This window comes from Rhinatrema bivittatum, chromosome 6 (genome assembly GCF_901001135.1).
Source record: "Rhinatrema bivittatum chromosome 6, aRhiBiv1.1, whole genome shotgun sequence".
Lineage (NCBI taxonomy): Eukaryota > Metazoa > Chordata > Amphibia > Gymnophiona > Rhinatrematidae > Rhinatrema > Rhinatrema bivittatum.
Window position 1 is genome coordinate 196833834 of NC_042620.1, and position 22218 is coordinate 196856051.

At 44.9% G+C, this 22218-nt stretch overlaps 1 protein-coding gene and 1 long non-coding RNA gene across 3 annotated transcripts in view; both read left to right on the plus strand.

Moving 5' to 3' along the window:
* The window catches only part of LOC115093250 (carboxypeptidase O-like), a 66730-nt gene extending 59599 nt beyond the window's left edge, over nucleotides 1-7131 (plus strand). Inside the window, exons 10-11 of the mRNA XM_029604924.1 lie at nucleotides 2336-2420; nucleotides 6666-7131. Coding sequence (XP_029460784.1) covers nucleotides 2336-2420; nucleotides 6666-6943 — 363 coding nt within the window. The 3' untranslated portion in view covers nucleotides 6944-7131. The remainder of the gene's footprint in view (nucleotides 1-2335; nucleotides 2421-6665) is intronic.
* Nucleotides 7132-7828: 697 nt separating this feature from the next.
* LOC115093251 overlaps nucleotides 7829-22218 on the plus strand; it is a 28590-nt gene continuing 14200 nt past the window's right edge. The window contains exons 1-2 of one of the 2 annotated variants that reach the window (XR_003857248.1): nucleotides 7829-9042; nucleotides 21629-21771. This is a non-coding gene — a long non-coding RNA (uncharacterized LOC115093251). Of the gene's footprint in view, nucleotides 9043-9632; nucleotides 9757-21628; nucleotides 21772-22218 lie in introns of those variants that run through there. The other variant, XR_003857249.1, reaches the window with a different exon arrangement.

A 22218-nucleotide genomic window follows, 5' to 3' on the forward strand; every position in this document is an offset into this window, starting at 1 on the left:
GGATTGCGTCTGCATAGAGATTTGCTATACTTCTATAAAAAGAGCTGTAAGCTAGGAAGGACAGGCAGGTGGCTGCAGGAGAATAACTGAGAGCCTGACACAGTTTATTTAAGCCTTAAACCTTAGAACATCCACTGGTTTGCAGAGTAAGCAGCTGTCACTGTGTGTTTCTTTAATGTACTGTCAATTTGCGTCTACTATGCAAAGTAAACAAGACAGAAGTAAACAGAAGTTTTCTGACTATAATCCCACTGCTGGAGATTTACTTTCATTGGCCTGGTTATAAGCATCTTAAAATAAACAGGAAAGCAACTTCCAGCAGGATGAAACCCTCCCAATCACTGCACACAAGTGCTGACTGGGGATCTCCATCCTACTAGCCAAATTATGTGCTAATTGTAATGCATCAGTACTATTTATTTATTTTATTTATTTAACAATTTTTATATACCGAGGTTCTAGAGACAGAATCACTAAGCACTTCGGTTTACAGAGAACAATTGAAATGACTGAAAGTGAGACTTACAGAGAACAAGGAAATGAATAACTGGGATGTTTTTCAATTTAAAACTCATTATGATATAGAAACCTTAAATAACAGAATCATCAACAAAAGAATGATAGTCAAACATGTAACAGTTGATTACAATGATTAGAGTAAAATGTGATTAAATCTGAGGTTGTTTGGTCGTGAAAAACATAATAAACTGAGACAGGGAGGATAGGAAGGATTAAGTCCAATTAATCGTAAGCAAGGGTGAAGAGCCAAGTTTAGCAAGATTGCTTAAAATAACCTGACTGTATCTGGGTCATATTGGATCCCTATTTGATTATATTCCTATATCTCCTTTTTTGTTAGAATTCATATAATTTTTCTTGTGTTTGTGGCAGGCCATGACTTGTGGCCTTCTCCGCTATAATACCCCATGCACAGAAATAAACAGTAAACAAATAAAAACGGACAAAAAAGGACTCAGAGTCTTAGGTTTCTTATCACATTATGTACAATAAAATTGTACCGCTGGTCACCTCTGATCACCCTTCAACACCCTTTTCCCTTTCCCCTCCATCCCTTCCCTTCACTGGAGTGCCTTTTATGATTCACTTATGACAGCCACACTACTCTGTATTTCCTGATAATGTCATCTTTTGCTCATTTGAATTCTAACTTGAAGAAAAGAGCAATAACTAGATAAGAAATGTATTAAGTTTGACAACGTTGTATATTTCTTTTGTTTTTATTTGTTAACCTTTTATTTCTGTGTATTGACGTGGACTAACATGGCATCCAAACCTCTTCATCCAATAATACCTACTGTAACTGCATGATAACACAACCTGCAAGCAATAGTGTCTTTAGTCATTTTCCAGGTCTGTTACTTCACTGCAAAAAAAACAGTTCAATCCCATGGGGCACCAGAGCAAACCAGGTGGCGTGCAATAGGCATCTATATACAGTCTGGCCCAACTCCCTGTGGCCATCCAACACCCTTATCTGCATCCTGACACATTGCTAAACTCTTAACAGCAGTCTTTCTTTTCCCAGCTGGAGTGGTAGCTTCAGCTCACTTCAACCTCATTCCAACCAGCCTCTGCTTAGTGGTTTTGCTAGGCCCTGTCTTCCTGGCATTCTCTAGACCTCCTGATCCTTCTGGCTCTCTCCCTTTCTAAACCACTACTTGATTAGCCCCGCCTGGTTGCCCCAGCCATGGCTCCCTGGGGTTATGACATCCAGTAATTTCTCTTAAAGTGGCATTACCTCTTTTCTCTCTTTCATTTTGCTTTCTGGGGCACCTTCTACCTCTGTCATACAAACTGTTCCACGTCTCCAGGCTGTTCAGGTTGTGCAGTCCTACTTCCTTCAGTATTTTTATAATTTTTTGAGGGGAAGGGGAGAGGAGAGAATAAGAGACCTTCATGTTTTTAAAACTCAGTCTGTTCTCCCAAGTCTACTTCTCAAATGTTCACTCTATGATCATATTTCACATGTTAACTGATACCTTCATGGAGTTCTGATAAGGAGAAGCAATTTACTCCTATTTGCTTAAATCTATAATGGTGGGGGGAGACTTTTAAATCTTCAGCACTTTTGTCCTCTGGAATGAAATTAGAACAAAAAAATAGGATCTGAATGATTTTGTTTAACTCAAAACTTAATTTTAAAGAATTATTACCGGTGCTATAAAATACTCAGATAAAGCTTGATTTGATACAAATTATTGCTTTCACGTGCTTTTTGCCAATGGCTGTAGCTTAATGTCATGTCATGGGTTCCCAGCTCTAGGGTTGATTTTTCTAACCTAGAATGCCCTCTTATTCTTGTTTCCTTGATCAGCTGAAAGTTGCAAAGATGGCTGCGGAGGCAATAGAGGCAAAGCACGGGACCATTTACACAGTAGGTTCAGCCTCGCATATTTTATGTAAGTATTACATTTGCAATTTGGTAGAATTATTGTTATGTGAAAAAGGAATCACTGGTCTGATCTGAGTGGTGTGAAAATTGCTACTGCTATAAGGTGTATGCGGCACTGTACAGACACATAGAAGACACAGTCCCTGCTCAGTGGAGTTAACAATCTAGTGTACAGATGGAAATTGAGGCTAGGGCTTCTTTAGTGTATCGGGGATCTTTTCCTTCTATAGTCTAAGGGAGAGAACAGTAAGGAGATGGGTGTGGGTCCAGGGAGGGATGCAGGTAGGACTCCCTGGATACAAACATGGCTCCAATAGATAATGTGTAGTCAAAATGTTTGTTCAGCATTTTCTCTCACCTTCTTTTTCTTCCCCCTTTAACAAATGGCTAATGGCGTTATTTTCTAAAGGCTTATCGCACGCAATAGCATGCAAATTTGAGTCAGGGTGGGAGGAGGGAGGAGTCGGCGGTGTCTTCGCTGCCGGCGATAATGTTACCAATGTTATTGTCGGCAGTAATTCGCCGAATAGCACCACCTTTCATGGTGGCGCTATTCGGTGTGAAAGCCGGCAGCGAAGACACCACGGTGGTGCGAAGGCTGCGGGCTTTCACAGGCCCGTCCCCCCGCCCCTCGTTTTCGCTGGATTCATCATTCTGCGATGAATGATGAATCCAGGCCTAAGTTATTTATTTGTATGTTTGTTCATGTTTTCCGCACTATTTTAATACAATTATTCAAAGTGGATTATTGGTAAATATGCATAATTTCAAGCAACACCATATACATACAACAACAATGATAACATACAAATCAATACAATAAAACCAATAAAATTATTCAAATGCTTATACAAAATAAACTGCTTTCAACTTGTTCCAGCAACAGAGAAGACTCTCCTCTGTATTTCTTGCAGTCTATAATTCTGAAATGGGGGAACATCTAATAAATTTTGTTCCATCAACCGAAGTTGACATGTAGAGATACAAATGTACAAGGCCATTCAAACAATTTACCCCTTCCCCATAATAAATCTTGTGCACTATGGATAAAACTTTAAACTCGAGTCTATACTCAGTTGGCAAACAGTATAACATCTTTAATTTCAGAGAAATACTTTCCCCAAAACTAACCCTGACTACCACATTTCGCAGTGAAATCTGTAATGGAATCAATAGTAGAACTTTTATTAGAGGGAAAATACAGCATAACAGCTGCAGTGAGGAAAGGCAATGACTACAACTACTATTATCATTGGTGTAGATAAACATCACTGCAGCACCACAGCACAGGCACACACAGGAGAACCCTCTGCTTTCTGGAGTCCATCATCTGGCCATAACATACATGAACTCTGATAACCATGGAATTAGATGAACTACAAGGGAATTATCGAGGAGAAGCAGTTTAGGAACTGAAAGCAGTGCCAAAAAGGTGGATTTTTAGGCAGGTTTTGAATGTGATTAGGGAGGGAGCAAGATGCACCAATTCAGAAAGACTGTTGCAGGTTGTGAAGGAGTGGCTTTACTACCCCTCCTTAATCTGTGCAGGAGGTCCACCTTAAATTCTATATATATTTATAGAAAGAGAGCTCTGTGGGTGGCAGGATAAGAGAATGAGCCTAGCTAGGTTCAGGAGGCCCCAGCATCTCCAGAACAGGAGCTCCTGTATACAGCTCTGCACTAAGTATTGTCAAATACACTGCTAAAAGGTAGCAATCTACTAAATGTCTATGTATGACCACACTGCTAGAAGAGAACAGGCAGTCTAATATTGTGTTTACTGACTGAATGGAAGAAATAAATTTAATTTGCATGAAGAAAGATTGTGTCTCCAGCCTAAGAAAGTTACTTGATCATCCCTCACAGACATTTATTGAACCTAGAAGGCGGTGAAGGTCAAGAGCATAGATATAGCAACTTAGCTGATGAAAAGTATTCTGGAAGAGAAGTGTAGGGCAAGATAAGCCACACAGTTTTTGCATAGACTGAAATGGTGAGAGATGTTTCAATGGAAGTCCAGTGAGCAGCAAATTGTAGTAGTTTAAGCAGAGGTGATGAGAGAGTGGATAAGGGTTCTCATGGTATGCTCAGAGAAGACGGGATGGATTTTGGAGATGTTAGACAGAAGAAACCTATATGATTTTGCACTGCTTTGGGTATGTGCAGAGGAGACATAAGTGTAAACAATAACTCCAAGATTACTAGCTGAGGTTGCAGACAGAGATGCAGAAAGGGAGGACAGGGGAATTAGGTTTCAGATGAAAAATGAGAAGCTGTGCTATGATCACGTTAAATTTCAGGTGGCAGCAAGACATCCAAACAGCAATGTCAGACAGCGAGACTGAGAGTTGGGCATGGATGCTGGGTGGGAGTTCAGATGCAAAGAGGTAAACCTGGAAGTCAACATAAAGTCAGCATCAGCATAAAAGTGATACTGGAAACCATGGGAGGAGATAAGATCATCAAGGGAATGAGTATAAAGAAGAGAAGAGGGCCAAAATGGAGCCCTAAAGGATACCAATTTAGAATGGGATAGCTGTGGAGGAGACTTCCCCAAAGGAAATGTTGAAAATGTGATGGGAGAGATAAGAGGTGAAACAAGATAGAGCTGAGACATGGAAACAAAGTGATCCCCCCCACAACAGCTGAAAGCCCTAGCCCACCCTCCTGATCCCCCCCCCCCAAGACTCACCAATACTGCTCTGGTGGTCTAGCGAGGGAGGCCGGGAGTGATCTCCCAGTCTTGGGCTGGTGGCTGCCATTAGACAAAATGGCGCTGGCTGTACTTTGCCCCTATCATGTGACAGGGGCTACCAGTACCATTGGGCAGCCCCTGTCACATGACTAATGGCAGCCGATGGACTGAGAATGGAAGATTGCTTTCGGGCCCCATGATAGACCACCAGGGCGATATTGGTGAGTCCTGGGGGATCGGGAGGGTGGGCTAGGGTTTTTAGCTGGTTTGGGGGGGGCTCAATATTTCACTAAAAGGGAAGGGTTGGGGCCAGTTCAGGTTGTTTTTTTTTTTTTCTTAAAAAATGAAAAGAAAAACCCTGATCTAGGGGTGGACCCAAAATGGCCCATCCCCACAACAAAAATTAAAAAATAACAGAATTTTTTGGGGCTATCACTACTAGTTATCAAGAGACCAATTTTCAAAAGCCATTTAGACAGGTAACTCAAACATTATCCCTCTAAAAGGCAGAAGTGGCATATTCAGACACTTATCCTGCTAAATTATAGCCACATAACTAAAAAGGGGGTGTTACTGGAGCGTTCTGGGGAAGAGATCAGTTATCCAGCTAACTTAGCCAAATATCGCATATATCTAGCCTTGTTTGGCTGGATAACATGCTACTTACCCACATATCTTCAAAAGATATCCAGGTAAATCGCACTTTTGCTCCAAAAAACCCCCAAAATTAAAGGGGGCTATGGCCCAATTTTTGGTCTTTCCCACTAATTTACAAGTTGCCCTATTGGGCCTTGTATCCCCATCCCAGATCATTAAATATAATGGAGCCATCGCGTACCCCCCCCCAACAAACCTCTTGTTCAGACAGAAACCATCCCTCAACATTCTGCTGCACCCTAACCCTCTCCCGGCCCTCCCCCCCCCCCTCCACTTCCCATTGTCAAAAAATCTCTACTGGGAGTGGGATCAGCATTTATACCGCTCCCAACGAGGTCCAGAACAGCTTCTCTCAAAGCTGAACTGGAAGTGTACATTACACAGGTAGCCGGATAACTTTAAGCAAGTATGTTCAGCAGGACGTTTATCCTGCTGAATATACAGGACAAGATATCCAGCTAATCTTGGCCAGATAACTTGTCCAGTAAACAGCCTACTGAATAGTGGCCTCCATGTTTCCATAATCCAACAATATAAGTTCTCTTATCCAGTACTTTGTCAGGTTCATGATGAAAAACAGCCAATTGTTGACTTGTCTCTTAACCAATCCATGGGGAGCACTAAGAGTAACAGAGCATGCTGTAGTTGTGTTCAGGTCTAGTTTTTAAACTTCCTAGCCTGTTTCAGAAAAATAAATCAAGAAAATTGGATGAATATCCTAGTCTCCCTTTGCCCCAATTTCTTAACAATTAGAAAGCATTGCTGCTTTTTAATGAACTGTATACTCTGTATAATTAGACTATAAATGCATAGGAAGATGAGAACTAAGTGACAGGAAAAGGAGTTCTGGAAATGTAATATTTTCTGTTTCTATCTTATCCTTTTTTTTTAATTTTATAGATAGCAACTCTGGATCCTCCCGTGACTGGGCTGCTGATTTAGGTTTGGACTTTTCCTATACCTTTGAACTAAGAGACAATGGTACTTATGGATTTCAACTACCAGAAGATCAGATCCAGCCTACTTGTGAAGAGACCATGGCCGGTATGATGACCATCATTGACTATATCAATAAGAAGAATTTCAAAAACAATGCAGTGACCATCACCTCTGCTACGCTGTGGTTGAATATACTACTTTTAGCTACCTGCAGCACAACCTACACACTATGGATTTAAGGTCTACTAAATCGTTATACTAGTACTATAAGCCTGACTTCAGCTGAGGATTATACTTTTGTGATAATTGTACCTTAAAAATGCAACATAGGATAGTAGGGATGTGAATCGTTTTTTGACGATTTAAAACAATCATCAGATATATTTTAAATCGTCAAAAATCGTTAGAGCCGCGATACAATAGCAATTCCCCCGATTTATCGTCAAAAAAATCGTAAATCGGGGGAGGGCAGGAAAACCGGCACACCAAAACAACCCTAAAACCCACCCTGACCCTTTCAAACAAATCCCCCACCCTCCCGAACCCCCCCAAAATGTTTTAAATTACCTGGGGTCCAGTGGGGGGGTCCCGGCGCGGGAGGGCGGGAAAACCGGCACACCAAAACAACCCTAAAACCCACCCCGACCCTTTCAAACAAATCCCCACCCTCCCGAACCCCCCCCCCAAAATGTTTTAAATTACCTGGGGTCCAGTGGGGGGGTCCCGGCGCGATCTCCCGCTCTCAGGCCACGGCTGCGTTAATAGAAATGGCGCCGGTGGCCCTTTGCCCTTACCATATGACAGGGCAAAGGTAGCGCCGGCGCCATTTTGGTTCCTGTCACCCAACGTCACGACGTCACGAGTGCAGGAGATCGCTCTCGGACCCCCGCTGGACCCCCGGGGACTTTTGGCCAGCTTGGGGGGGCCTCCTGACCCCCACAAGACTTGCCAAAAGTCCAGCGGGGGTCCGGGAGCGACCTCCTGCACGCGGGCAGGAGGTCGCTCCTGGACTTTTGCCCTCACTATGTCGACATAGTGAGGGCAAAAGTAGCGCCGGCGCCATTTTGAATATTGGCAATACGGCCCGCGTGCAGGAGGTCGCTCCCGGACCCCCGCTGGACTTTTGGCCGTGCAATACCAGATTTAGTTGTCTATCTGGCTTTTTCACATGCATGACTGGTTAAATGTTTACTGCATACACATTTCCAGTTTTATTTGCAAAAGAAAACTTTGAAACACCAGATGTACAATATCCGTGCTTGTACTTAGTTCTGATATTGCTCAGTTCCCACTGGCTCATAAGAGAATGTATACTATACTGTATTGTACTACTGTAGGACCTACTCTGATGGACTCTGTTATGATGAATTACCTAAATACAATAATACCCCATTTCTGCTTAAGATATTTGAATGGAACACAAAATATCCAGTAATGAATACATCTCATTTTACGAGCAGTGAAGGATGATTGGGCTGCAGAGATCAGGTGGAGGGAATTTATCAACTCCATTTACCGGTACTTAGGTCAACTGGCTTGTCAGACAATTGCCCTCCCTGGCTGTAAGTACATGAAGGTTTTCCCACAGTGATCATATTAGTTAGGTTAAAAAGAGATGTTCCTGGAGGAAGGTGTTTAAATCAGAGGAATAAAGAATGCATGTGGAATTCAGTTTTCAAATCCATGTGCATTCTTCCTCTCCCCCCCATTCTCTCCCCTCCCCACCCTAATCCCTCCACCTGCAGAAAAAGGAGGTGTCAAGTATACAGGAACTTTTATATCCTTGTACCCGCATAAGTGAATTTTAAAATAAAACTATGCAAGCAGTTTCTCTTTGAAAATTGCCTACAAGGCCCACAGGTACTTTACACCTAGGCAAGTTATTGAGAACTGCTCCATTAATGGACATATGACTATGAAGGGAGTTGGCAGTTTAATGAAAACATGCAGATGAAATATTCCTCAAACACAGCCGAGCAAATTAAAGACTTGATTTACTAAGACCTTTCTTCCTTGCTGTGTCTGTGGGGGAAAAAGCTTAGTGAATCAAGCCCTAGGATATGAAACACACTTACAAGTTAGAGAAAAAATATTCTCCTGATATACTTACAGTACCTTAATGTAGTCCGCTTTGAAGTGCCTGCATAGCGGTATGAAGGAGTATACGGAAGAAAACCCCAAAACGCTTTAAAGGATTGGATCCAGAGATCTGGCCCAGTCCACCTTAAGCCTAAAACAGAAGGGAATCTTGGTCTGGGTGTAGGTCCCTGGGAAAGGGTACAACTAGCCAGGCCCAGGAGGGAACAGGAGGCCTAGGAAAAGAGAACACTGCTGAACTGTAAGTTGTAACATTACATTTGTTTTGTTGAACTGTGAAGCACAGCAGAGCTGTTTTTCTTTGTTTCTTTCACTAATAAAGGAGTTTCTGGAAGATTTTGCCAGAGTCCAGCCTGAATCTGTCCTCTGGCTACATTAATACCACTTACAATGCACACATGGTATCAGTTCGGGAATTTTGTGCTAAAGCCTTGCATGCAGAGGAACCGCACTAAAAGAAGAAAAAAAGGGGAAGAAATGTTTTTCCTTTCTTTACTTTCCCCTTTATTGGCTCTTACTAGAGCAGCAACTGAAAGCTTAATTTACAAACAAGCTAATGTAACCTAGGGGTTAGAAATTAAAGAAAGGGGGGGGGCGGTAACATTTTTTTAAAATATAAAAGATATGGGGAGATTTTTACAAAACATTTTAACATTACCTGAAGGGTTGATAAGAGGAAGAAGGGTTTGTTATGGCCCGTACTTGTGATGGTTGTGCTGGGCTGCTGCAGGTTTGCAGCCAATGACAGGTTACAGCTGGGAGCTGCTGTAAAAGCAGTGTTGTAACAGGGCAGAAGCTGCAGCAGGGATTGTCTCCCCTGCCCCCCATAGCTAAAGGAGGCAGCCAGCAGCTGTTTTTGGAAGAGCTGCGAGGGTTTCCTACTCCCGGCTGCATTGGGAGCTGAGCAGGCAGCATTTGTTTTCCCCGCAATAGCGAGTGTCTTGAGCCCAGGCAGGTGAGTAGCAGGAGAAAGGCGGGATCAAGTTGCGATGATCGCGGCTAAGTGAAAATGCCTTGAATCAAATGAGTGATGCAGCAGCAACTCTGGGGAAGCTGCCACTGTTAGAGGGAGCAACTATGAAGCTCCTGCTAGCAATTAGAAAGTCCCTGGCACTGAGACAGGGTAGTCAGGTAATCGTGAAAGAACAAGCACTATTTGCCAAAAAAAATCCCAAAACAAGCCCAAAGACTTGTATTAGAATGTATTTATACACAAAAACACTTTAAAATACTTTTGTGAGTATAATGGAGGAAATACAGTGGCTTGCAATAGAATTCTACCCCCTAAAATGTCAGTAGGTATTTGTGGATTACATATGACATTGCACAGATTGTTCCAGACACTATGCGCTAAAAGTAAATTTTCAAAGTCACAATTCATTATTCGGTAATGGCTTCTATCTAGCTACCCTCCAGTTGTATGGTTAGTTGCTAAAATACCACTCCAGTCTCAGCCATTGAACTCTGTAGCTCCTTCAAAGTGAAAAGTAAAAAAAGCACTGGCCTCTCACACTCATTCCCCTTCCCCACCCCCTCCAAGCACAACTCTGGCACATTCTGTTCAATTGTGCTGAATCTGATTTCTTACTTTCAGGAATCTGCCTTCCCTCTTTTCCCCTGGGAGACGTGCTAGGTGGGTTCCGGACCCCTTTTCCCCTTCACAGGAGAACCAGTAGGAAGGAGTATTCTTTTTTCTATTCTTTTCCCCTCTTGGCATATCTATTGGTGACTCCTTGGTTTCCACCTGAAACTGCTTGAGCCATTTAACACCTCAGCTGGAAGGTCACTATCCTGAGTCAGAGGGGTGAGGGATTAGACTAAGAAGGATAGCTTCGTCTGGAGTAAGGAAGTTATATCTACAGTGAGACAGTGCCGGGCAGGTTTTGATTTAATTTTTTTCCTTGAAGGAGATAGTAAGTTGTGTTTGAGTGTTTCAGAACAGGACAGAGCCCTTCAGCAAACTTTTGTGGTACCAGAGCCAGTAGGCTAGGATGGAGAGAGCAATAGAGACCCTCATGGAAGGTCAACAGAAAACCTGGAGGGTGGTGTGTGTTGCGTCGGAGGTAGACCTATGGGCCAAGGTGGGGTTGATGCAACCCATAGGTAGGGACCTAGAGGTCCCCACCATTTGCAGGTGGAGTGGGCTGAAGGTAGAGGCCACTGGAGCTTCTCCTATACCAGCCCTCGTTCCCCGCGGATTGAGCCTTTGGGTGCCGGGGCCGGCAAGATTTAGGTGGGCCTCGAGGTTGGCCTGAGAAGAAATGTAGTTCAGCCCAGAGACAGCAGTCGATAGGTGGCGTAGTCCTACCCTGGACTGGGTTCAGTTCAGGAACTCAGGTGCCAATGGAACAGAGAGTAACTGGAGGCACTCAAGCAAAGACAGGCCAGAGCCTTGTAAGTGCAGGGAATAGGCTAGAGGAGGCATCACTGACAGGTTTGGATCAGGGCCAGCGGCAAGCAGAGGTCGTGGCAAGCAATGTAGAATTCTGGACACAGAGAAGTCTGTAGCGTAGTCAATGAAGGCAATGGTCAGGGCATGGAGAAGGCAGGTGTAGTCAATCGTAGCAGAGTTCTGGGACTGGAGATAGGCTGAAGAGTAGTCAGGCATAGCAGAGTCGAAATCCAGACATAGACAGGGCAGGAACGAGGTAGACAGGAACCGGGAACCACGGGAGTCAGGAACACGAAGTAGAGAGGCTTCTCTATCATCAACGAGTACTCGGAGTATGAGGAGACCTGTTGCAAAGGCAACACTATGGAGCGAGGCCTGAGCTTATATACACAGAGGAGTCTGATGTCAACATCCGGGGCTGCAGCCAGGTTCCCGCCGTGGGTCCTTTAAAAGAATTAGCGATGCGCGCGTGCCTAGGGAGGGGCGCGGCACTGATAGTGGCGTCTCTCCGTGGCCACGCGGAGAGACCCAAGGAGCAAGGGCATCTTGGCTGGCAACACTGGGGACCATGGCAGAGCTGGAGGCGACCCGAGGTCAGAGCTGGCGGCCCACCACCGCCAGTGAAGAGGAACCAGGAGCTAGAGTCCGTGTAAGAAGGTGAGAGGGCCGTGCTGCGGGTCTGCCGTGGGCAGCACACATAATAGTGCATTGTGGACTGAAATATATGTTTAGAACCAGCAGCTTGAGGAGAAAAATCCTTCTTATTCAAAACAGCAAATAATATAATAAAATATATCTTATGGAGAGAGAACAACAAATATATGTAATTCTAAGCAGAAAGGCAATATGATATTTATGAGTAATCAAAAGCTTAAAAATAACGACTTATGTATGACATGCCTGTTTTCTTACTGCCTCTTCACCACTCTAAAATATACCTTTCACAGATGGGATCTTAAATGGGCCCCTGGGCCTCCCTTTAGGGGCACACCCTGACTGAACAAGTGGCCTAGCAGCTAGCATTGGTGAGCAACTAGCAACGATACTGACACAGTTGGCACTCAGAGACACAGCAATTTTATAACATACATGCACATATGAGCACATATCAAATAGCCTAGGCATATATACATGTAATATATCACAGAAGGTCAAATTTTGTTTCCTTAATCAATTATTACAACCATCACATGAGGAAACACAATTCACTATGTGCAAAATATATTGGTTTTTATTCATACAATATACGCTCAATTTTGCCGGGGTCGGTTCTCAAAGTCGCTGACAGCCACGGGTTCAGAAACCGGACGCCGGCAAAATTGAACCTCTGGTTTTCAACCCGCGAGCCGTGGGCTGATTTTAATTATTTTTTTTTTAATTTTTAACTTTTTTTAATTTTTGGGACCTCCGACTTAATAATGCCATGATATTAAGTCGGAGGGTGCACAGAAAAGCAGTTTTTACTGCTTTTCTGTGCACTTCCCTGGCGCCAACAGAAATTAATGCCTACCTTTGGGTAGGCGCTACTTAAAGTAAAATGTGCGGCTTGGCTGCACATTTTACTTACTGTATCGCGCAGGAATGACTTTGCATGTTGCGGGCGCTATTAGTCTAGGGGGGGTTGGACGCGTGTTTTCGACGCACTAGCTTTACCCCTTATTCAGTAAGGGGTAATAGTACATCAAAAACGCGCGTCCAACCCCCTAGACTAATAGCGCCTGCAACATGCAAAGTCATTCCTGCACGATACAGTAAGTAAAATGTTGGCGCCGGGGAAGTGCACAGAAAAGCAGTAAAAACTGCTTTTCTGTGCACCCTCCAACTTAATATCATGGCATTATTAAGTCGGAGGTCCCAAAAATTAAAAAAAGTTAAAAATTAAAAAAAAAAATAATTAAAATCAGCCCACGGCTCGCGGGTTGAAAACCAGAGGTTCAATTTTGCCGGCGTCCGGTTTCTGAACCCGTGGCTGTCAGCGACTTTGAGAACCGACCCCGGCAAAATTGAGCGTCGGCTGTCAAACTCGCTGACAGCCGCTGCTCCTGTCCAAAAAGAGGCACTAGGGACGTGCTAGTGTCCCTAGCGCCTCTTTTTACCGTGGGCCCTAATTTAAATATTTTGTTTTACTGTATCATGCACACAGGACACTGGCCTGTGCGCGCGCTGGGAGAGCGGGCGCTTGCCCGCTCTCCCGTGAACTTTACTGTATTGGCCTGTATGGCTTGATTCAAGCTCGCCTTAAAACATGGGCTAAGCCCACATACACACTGAGTAACTAAGAGGTCAATGGAGAACACACCTGTACCACTGTTAACCTTCCATATTTTGAGACATTGTGCACAAAAGTCACTAACAGACTCATTTTTCCCTTGAATAGTTGCCCAGATCACATTAAAATTCAGTTTGGAGGGGTAGCAAGTCGCCAAATCCCTAAAGCCTATAGGATGATAGCCATTTCAACTTCATATAGATTAATGCCATCATTAGGATTTATCAGGGACCTGCTAGTAAGTAAATTATGCACATACCTCAGTTTATCGGCAAGTTTGGTCACAATAGCCCAGTTCTCAAATTGTTCATCAGTTAGATGTGATTTTAGAATATGTACTACAACATCAAATGTATGATTTCCCACCCGCACATCTTTGCAGAGTGCATCCACAAGTTGTTTACCACCTTGGATTCCCAATTTCAGCAGTATCTCACAAATAGAGCAGATTTCTGTAGCTGTCAAGGACTTTCTCATGTCATATATAATAGCTTTCCCTGGACATTGAGGGCAGGGCTGGGTTTTTAACCTCAGAGGTGCTAGTGTAACATCACTTTTGTATAGAGTAACCAGTGAGTCTGTTAAGGGGTAATAAGGTTCTGTAGATAGTTCTGAAGGCAGTGGAGGAGGGACAGGGAAGAGCTTTTGCTCAGGTGATGCTGTGGGAATAGGAGAAGAAGGGTATGGTAGGATTTCAACAGGGATGGGATCCTTCTTCCCAGATTGTTTCCATAGTTATTGCTGTAATGATTTCAGTTGGTTTTCATAATGACATTTCATACTTTCATCCAGAAATATCTTCCTTTTCAATCATAAAGAGATAAAGTTTGCATAGCTTTCATAATCTTATCAACATCAAAAAGACCCTGGATGGCCAAGCCATGGGTCCAAGTTGTTTATTAATCCACTCCCCAATTTGCTGTGTATCGATGGCACCCCATATTTCAGCTGAATCGTAATATTAGGAGTTCTCAAATTCCCCTGTACCATTTCTTTCTTACCTTCCCTTTTAAACATTGTTTTTACCCACACATGCTCAGCATGCTCTGCTAGTCACATAAATCAGCACTCTCAATATACACAAAACAGCAATTCTAATGAAATCCCACCCCCCCCCCCCAAGACATGGAGGTTATACAGCATGCTACCATTTAAGTGAACTGCAGCAGAGAAAAAATAGAACAATGCAGCTATGTACCATGAGCCGCCAACCCAGAAAACCTAGAATGAGATTGAAAAGATTGCCAGGCCCCTTACTGTGAAGGTGCTTAAATGACCACTGAAAAGATGAGTCAGAGACTCAGGTAGGGGATTTGCATGTCACAGCCTCCTGGACTACTGTTGGTAACTTGCAGTGAAATATCACTTTAAATCAAAGGATAGCAAATCCTAAATTACAGAACTATGACTGGAAAATTCCTACATTGAAGAATTCTGAATGAGAGAGGAATTTATGATACAATGTACTGAAAAACAGTCCTAGGAAGCAAACAGATTCTCACTCTGACTAACAAGGGGCGTCTGACCTTGGGTACCCAGTTGTCAGACAAGAGAGAAAACAAAGAGGCCAGACAAATGGAAGGGTGGGCACACATTATCTCCTACCAAGGGAAGTGACGGGTCCCCCTTGAGCAAGGGGACCCCAGTGGCAGATTGAGTGGTCTCACAGGAGGAATGGGACCCCAGGGGAAGATTTCAAGGTGGAGCAGTCCCCTAGGAGGGTGTGGACCCCAGTGGCAGATTGAGTGGTCTCCCAGGAGGAATGGGACCCCAGGGGAAGATTTCAAGGTGGAGCAGTCCTCTAGGAGGGTGTGGACCCCAGTGGCAGATTGAGTGGTCCCCCAGGAGGGTGTGAACCCCAGAGGCAGATAGAGCAGTCCCCCGGGAGGGAAAGGAACCCAGCAGATTACCAGGAGGCAGAGGCAGGTCCCCAGGAGGGTGTGGACTCCAGCTGAATTCTAGGAGGCAGAGTCAGGTCCCTCAGAAAGGCATGGACCCCAGCGACAGACCAGGAAGTGGAGTCAGGTCCCCAGGAGGGTGTGGACCCCAGCATTGGCATGGATCTTTCAGTAGAGCAGAAGCATCACCAAGGAGATGGCAGTGGTTTAGATACAATGGACCCCCCAAGCCAACAATGCCCACTAGCCCAGCTGCATCTTTTCACATGGGTGAGACTTGGGGAAATAAAAGGGGAGGATAATAATAATACTTGATTAAGTGGGAACGCAAGAGGTCCCTTATATATGGTAGTATATTATGGGGGCCAACAACCCCAAATTGTCAAATATTTTATGTTCTTGCTACCTTGTAAAAATGTATATAGTTGTGTGGCCTGAGACTATTAACCCCAAGTAGATAAGTGTGCTGTTTGACATCTTATTAATGATGTACCTAGTCAAGTAGAAATGTGTATACTTATATAGTCTGATAAACCTGTAAATATTTGTACATACTACCAGCCTTATTCACAGTCCCATTTGATTTCAGGGGGGTGAAGGGAGGGAAATTCCATCCACTAACACCTTCTTCCTCAGGTGGAGACACTAGGTGCCAAGAACATGAAGAACTATAAATTCTGCCCTAGGGTGGCTCCCGCCATGTTGGTCCTAGACCCAGGAACACCCCCATGAGGTAAGTAGTCAAGGGTGCATTATAATAAGAATAAAAAACTCCATTTAATCTTGTACAAGAATATGCACCGTGATAGTTACAACAATCGCCTCAAAGACAAATATATTAACTGCAAATCTAGCCATTCCAAAAGGGTACAAATACCTGCAATTACACATCACACATCACAGCTCCATGTCAATCTCTTGTCTTTTTTTTTTTTTTTTTTGCAAGTGACTGACATAAGCATTTATACAGTGCTCACAGTTGGTGCCAACCCTGACCACATACCTCTCCCCATCCCCCTTCTAACATAGGAAAAAGACAGAGTAGACAGTTCCCGCTACTGACCCTTTAAGAGTTAGGCTGTCAGATGCACGAGCAGCCAATGGAGTCAGGAGGAATAGCAGCTGGTGGTGTCTTGTGCCGTGCTGAGTTGTGTTCACGGTGGAGGCTGCGTGCTGTTTCAGCAACAGATCTAACAGCACTGGGGTGAGTGAGGCAGCTCGCGCGCACCTAAGAGGAGTCAGGAGGAACAGAGGCTGATGGCAACTCATGATGCACTGAGTGGTGTTCACAGGGAGAGGCTGCACACCCGTCACACAATGGGTTTGACGTGTTGAGGGTGAGTGAGAAGGCTTATGGGGTTGTCCCATGAGCCGCCAAATGTAATAGCATGAAAGTAAAAAGAGAACAGAGTCTGTGGTATGCTTCTACTGTAAAACAGAAGACCATGCTGATAAGGATTAGAGATGTGAATCGTGTCCTCGATCGTCTTAACGATCGATTTCGGCTGGGAGGGGGAGGGAATCGTATTGTTGCCGTTTGGGTTTTAAAAATATCGTGAAAAATCGTTAAAATCGTGAGCCAACCCCCTAAAACCCACCCCCGACCCTTTAAATTAAATCCCCCCCCCTCCCGAACCCCCCCCCCCCAAATGCTTTAAATTACCTGGGGATCCAGCGGTGGTCCAGAATGGCGGCGGTCCGGAACGGCCCCCTCAATTGAATCCTTTTGTCTTCAGCCGGCGCCATTTTGCAAAATGGCCGCCGCAAAATGGCGGCGGCCATAGACAAAAACGATTCGACGCAGGAGGTCGTTCCGGACCCCCGCTGGACTTTTGGCAAGTCTTGTGGGGGTCAGGAGGCCCCCCCAAGCTGGCCAAAAGTTTCTGGGAGTCCAGCGGGGTTCAGGAAGCGATTTCTTGCCGCGAATCGTTTTCCGTACGGAAAATGGCGCCGGCAGGAGATCGACTGCAGGAGGTCGTTCAGCGGGGGTTCCGGACCGCCGCTGAACGACCTCCTGCAGTCGATCTCCTGCCGGCGCCATTTTCCGTACGGAAAACGATTCGCGGCAAGAAATCGCTTCCTGAACCCCGCTGGACTCCCAGAAACTTTTGGCCAGCTTGGGGGGGCCTCCTGACCCCCACAAGACTTGCCAAAAGTCCAGCGGGGGTCCGGAACGACCTCCTGCGTCGAATCGTTTTTGTCTATGGCCGCCGCCATTTTGCGGCGGCCATTTTGCAAAATGGCGCCGGCTGAAGACAAAAGGATTCAATTGAGGGGGCCGTTCCGGACCGCCGCCGTTCTGGACCATCGCTGGATCCCCAGGTAATTTAAAGCATTTGGGGGGGCGGTTCGGGAGGGTGGGGGATTTAATTTAAAGGGTCGGGGTGGGTTTTAGGGGGTTTTAGTGTGCCGGTTTTCCTGCCCTCCCCCTTCCCCCGATTTACGATTTTTTAACGATAAATCGGGGGAATTGGTATTGTATCGTGGCCCTAACGATTTTTGACGATTTAAAATATATCAGACGATATTTTAAATCGTCAAAAAACGATTCACATCCCTAATAAGGACTGCCTATGGCTTGAAGACCTAAAATGTGAGCACAAGTTAGAGGTACAGTGCAAGACAGAGTGCCATCAATTGAAGGAGGTGACTGTTGAAGAAAATGTTGAAGTCAAAGCAGAGGAAGTCCAGCAGGCATGCTTTCATTGTGGAGCGGAAGAACATGTCAAGGATTGTCCCCAATGTAAGAATGAAGGATGGGAGCATGAATGTGCCTGGTCTTTTGCAAAGATGCAAAGCTGTAATATGGTAGAAGGTCCATGTGGGGCACTGTTTAACTTTGTGATCCTCATGGAATTATACAATTCTCCTCCACCAGCCATGATAGATTCAGGGAGTGGCAAGACACTCATTAAGAAAAAGTTAGCTCAAGGATTACATGTCAACTATGAGAAGAAGGCAACACTCACTTGTATACATGGGGATCATCAGCAATATCCAAACACCACTCAGGCTGGTACTGCACTTTGAACAGGAAATCGTGAAGAACAACAAGTGCAGATCAAAATCTTGGATCCAAATGTTTATTAAGTATAAACAAATTCAACGGCAACTCCACTGTCAAGATTATTGTATTATTCCAATCACGGGTAGGGGTCCCCCAACACGGACCCCATGTTTCGCCCACTGGTTGCGTCAGAAGGGACAGCACCATATAATCAATATTCTTTAAACCAGGTGCTTTTTACTGTACATTTATAACAAAGAATTGAAACGTAAAAAAACTGAACAGCAAATAACTTGTATATGATGTCTCTATGTTAACAATCATTTGAACCTTTTTGAAAACCTTGTTAACCCCCTTAACCTTGTAAACATCGTATTTTTTGTAAACCGTTATGATGGTGAAACCGAATGACGGTATATAAAACTCGATAAATAAATAAATAAATAAATAAAGAGTTCAACATCAGGATTATAGGAAGTGCATGTTCTTCACGATCATCAACAATATCCCACCCGCCAGGTGGTGCTGATGATTATGGCAGGGCAAGCCAGAGTAGAAGTAGGAGTACATCCTGTGCTCCCCTACCCAGTGGTTCTGGGGTGGGATTATACCCATTTTTAAGACTCTTTGGATATGGCTTATTGCTGGGTTAACCTATGCTAAAGGAGACAATGTAGAAGAACTTACTAAGACAAACGAGGAATAACAGGCAAGCGCCTAGGGGTGTGGCCAATGCCATGGAGGACGCCGAGCCCCGCCGTGAGGCCTGGCTGGAGGTGGAAGGTTCGGCGACCGCCGCCGCGGGACACTGAGGCCTGCCTGAGCTCGCTGCTGAAGCAGGGGAGGACGACCTGGGACACATGGGAGTTTTGGTGGGGTGAGTAGGCCCGGTCGCGGGCCGAACGCAGACGGGACGCGCAACCGAAGGGGTTTGAATGGCTGACGGATTATGGGAGGGGATTTAAAAATTGATGCATGCAATACTTTGTAAGGCTCTGCAATGCTCTGTTTCGCAATGTTCTGTCCTGTTTATTTTCAAAGTCTCTGTTCTCATTGATCAAATGTCATAATTGTTTGATCACATGTATACTTTGATATTGGAGGCCCTGCTGCCTCTTCCTTTTTTCCTTTGTTATTGTTCCTCTCAATGTTGTTAAAGAAAAACTTAATAAAAATAATTAAAAAAAAAAAATTGATGCAAATTTTCATTCTTTGTACTCTACACTTGGGGGCGGATTTTCAGAGCCCTGCTCGCGTAAATCCGCCCAAAACCGGGCGGATTTACGCGAGCAGGGCCCTGCGCGCCGGGAAGCCTATTTTACATAGGCCTCCCGGCGCGCGCAGAGCCCCGGGAAGCCTATTTTACATAGGCCTCCCGGCGCGCGCAGAGCCCCGGGACTCGCGTAAGTCCCGGGGTTCTCCGAGGGGGGCGTGTCGGGGGCGTGTCGGGGGGCGGGCCCGGTCGTCGCGGCGTTTCGGGGGCGTGTCGGCAGCGTTTTGGGGGCGGGTACGGGGGCGTGGCTACGGCCCGGGGCGGTCCGGGGGCGTGGCTGCGCCCTCCGTACCCGCCCCCAGGTCGCGGCCCGGCGCGCAGGAGGCCCGCTCGCGCGCGGGGAATTACGCCTCCCTCTGGGAGGCGTAAATCCCCCGACAAAGGTAAGGGGGGGGTTTAGACAGGGCCGGGCGGGTGGGTAAGGGAGGGGAAGGTGAGGGGAGGGCAAAGGAAAGTTCCCTCCGAGGCCGCTCCGATTTCGGAGCGGCCTTGGAGGGAACGGGGGTAGGCTGCGCGGCTTGGCGCGCGCCGGCTATACAAAATCCATAGCCTTGCGCGCGCCGATCCAGGATTTTAGCAGATACGCGCGACTCCGCGCGTATCTACTAAAATCCAGCGTACTTTTGTTTGCGCCTGGCGCGCAAACAAAAGTAGGCTATTCGCGCGCCTTTTAAAATCCGCCCCTTGGTTTATATAAGAAACAAATGTACACCAAGTGTTTGTTCTTTATTTGCAATGAAACATAATATGAAGGGGCGTCAATAAGGCAAATTTAAGGACAGCATGAAAACAACTTCAGTTCATCTTATTCATTGACTTGCCCTGATATATAACTAGCTGAAAAACTAAAAGTTGCTTCCAGCTGCCATTTTCATTACAAAGCAACCAATCAGACAAAAAAAAAAGGCCCAAACAGAAATCTGCATATAGAACAACTATTCTCAACTATTTCATATTTCTACTCATTCAGAAGCCGGGGATGGGGAATAGGACATAAAAGTGTAGTTATATTATTTTCAAACCGCAGAAATTATTTCCCCAAAAATATACAGAGCAATTGACAGCACTAATTGTCATGACTGGCTGGACTGGGCTCAGGATACACCAGCCAAGAAGTAGTTTAGGTCGGCAGGTCAAGGCATGGGCTGGTCTTCTGCCTAGTCATCCCCTCTCCCGCAGGTTGAGCCCTTGGCACCTGGGGGCCAGCAGGGCTTGGCTGGGATAGCAGTATATCATGGTGAGTACAGGTAAGGACTGGAACTTGAACTAGAACAGAGTGCAGGCAAGAACAGGAGCGTGAACTGGAACAGAGTGCAGCTACAATGCAGGACTGGATCCAAGGACAGGCACAGGACAGAATAGGTACTTTATTGTATCCTATAATGGTACCCCTAATTTGTAAATAGTAAATCTCCTCAAACTGGTTAACACTGTTTCTATTAGTCTCTCTCACTGATTTTGCACCCAGGTAACTGACACTGACCTCACATCTTTATTGTTTTGAATATTACTGTAGTATGTGTTTACCTTGATGACAGTCCAAGAGTTGACCAAAATGTCAGCTGCAATTATGGCATTATAATAATACATTTTGGTTACTATGAAGAACATGCTGTGATGTCCCTGCTGTTATTTTAGATACATAACTACTATTGGAAGACTTGGGGTCCTTTCTTTTATAGCTATGGGATTCGGTGGTGAGCTCCATAGTGATAACTTTTCTTTTAATTTATTTTTAAGTAGCAGTGGTCATTTAGCTCTCTGTAAAATATAACTTCAGGTGTTTTTGACTATCTCTATTCACCAAAAGAGGGGGAGACAGACCTATAATACCTGGTCAGTTGGTCATCAATATTTCATATTGCGTATTCAGCTGGGAAACTCAATGCTTAGGCACGAAGAAAAAAAAAGTAACTTAAATCCAGAGCTTGACCTGATAGAGAGAGCGCTTTGTTCTTATATATTTGAAAGTTAACCTGGTTTCTTAGCAACAGGGAAAAGGCTCAGGCTGTCATGGAGAAGTTTCCAGGATTCCCCGAGGCACAGTCACAGAAGCAGATATAGAAGAGAAGCATCCACAGAGGTTTCTATCCAAAGCAAGCTGCCTGCGAGAGAGAGAGCACTTCAAAAAGTAAGACAACTTTAAAAATACAACACATAATTTCAGGTAATGAGCTGTTTCTGTCTAGGGCAGTACATGCTCTGCAGTGTACGTGTATGTATGTGTGTGTGGGGGGGGGGAGTGGGGGGGGTGGTGTGTATGTACATAAAAATTACGTTAATGTTTGCATTTGACATACTGTTGAAAATCCCATTCTATTCGAATAATGGATATCTAACCGGAATTTCACCTACTACATTCTTAATGCTCCCAATGTACATGCTTTAATTACAAACTTGAGCCTAAAACATAGGACGAGGAGAGATGGGGATGGTCAGCGCTTTTGCATGTACCAGCTGCCTGGGACACTGTCTTCTGAGGTGCAAACCAAAAACATTTCAACTCCCAGTATTATGTACAGTTTGTCTAAGGCTTAAAGCAAAACTCCTAAACTTTACTGTTATTTGATTCCTGTGC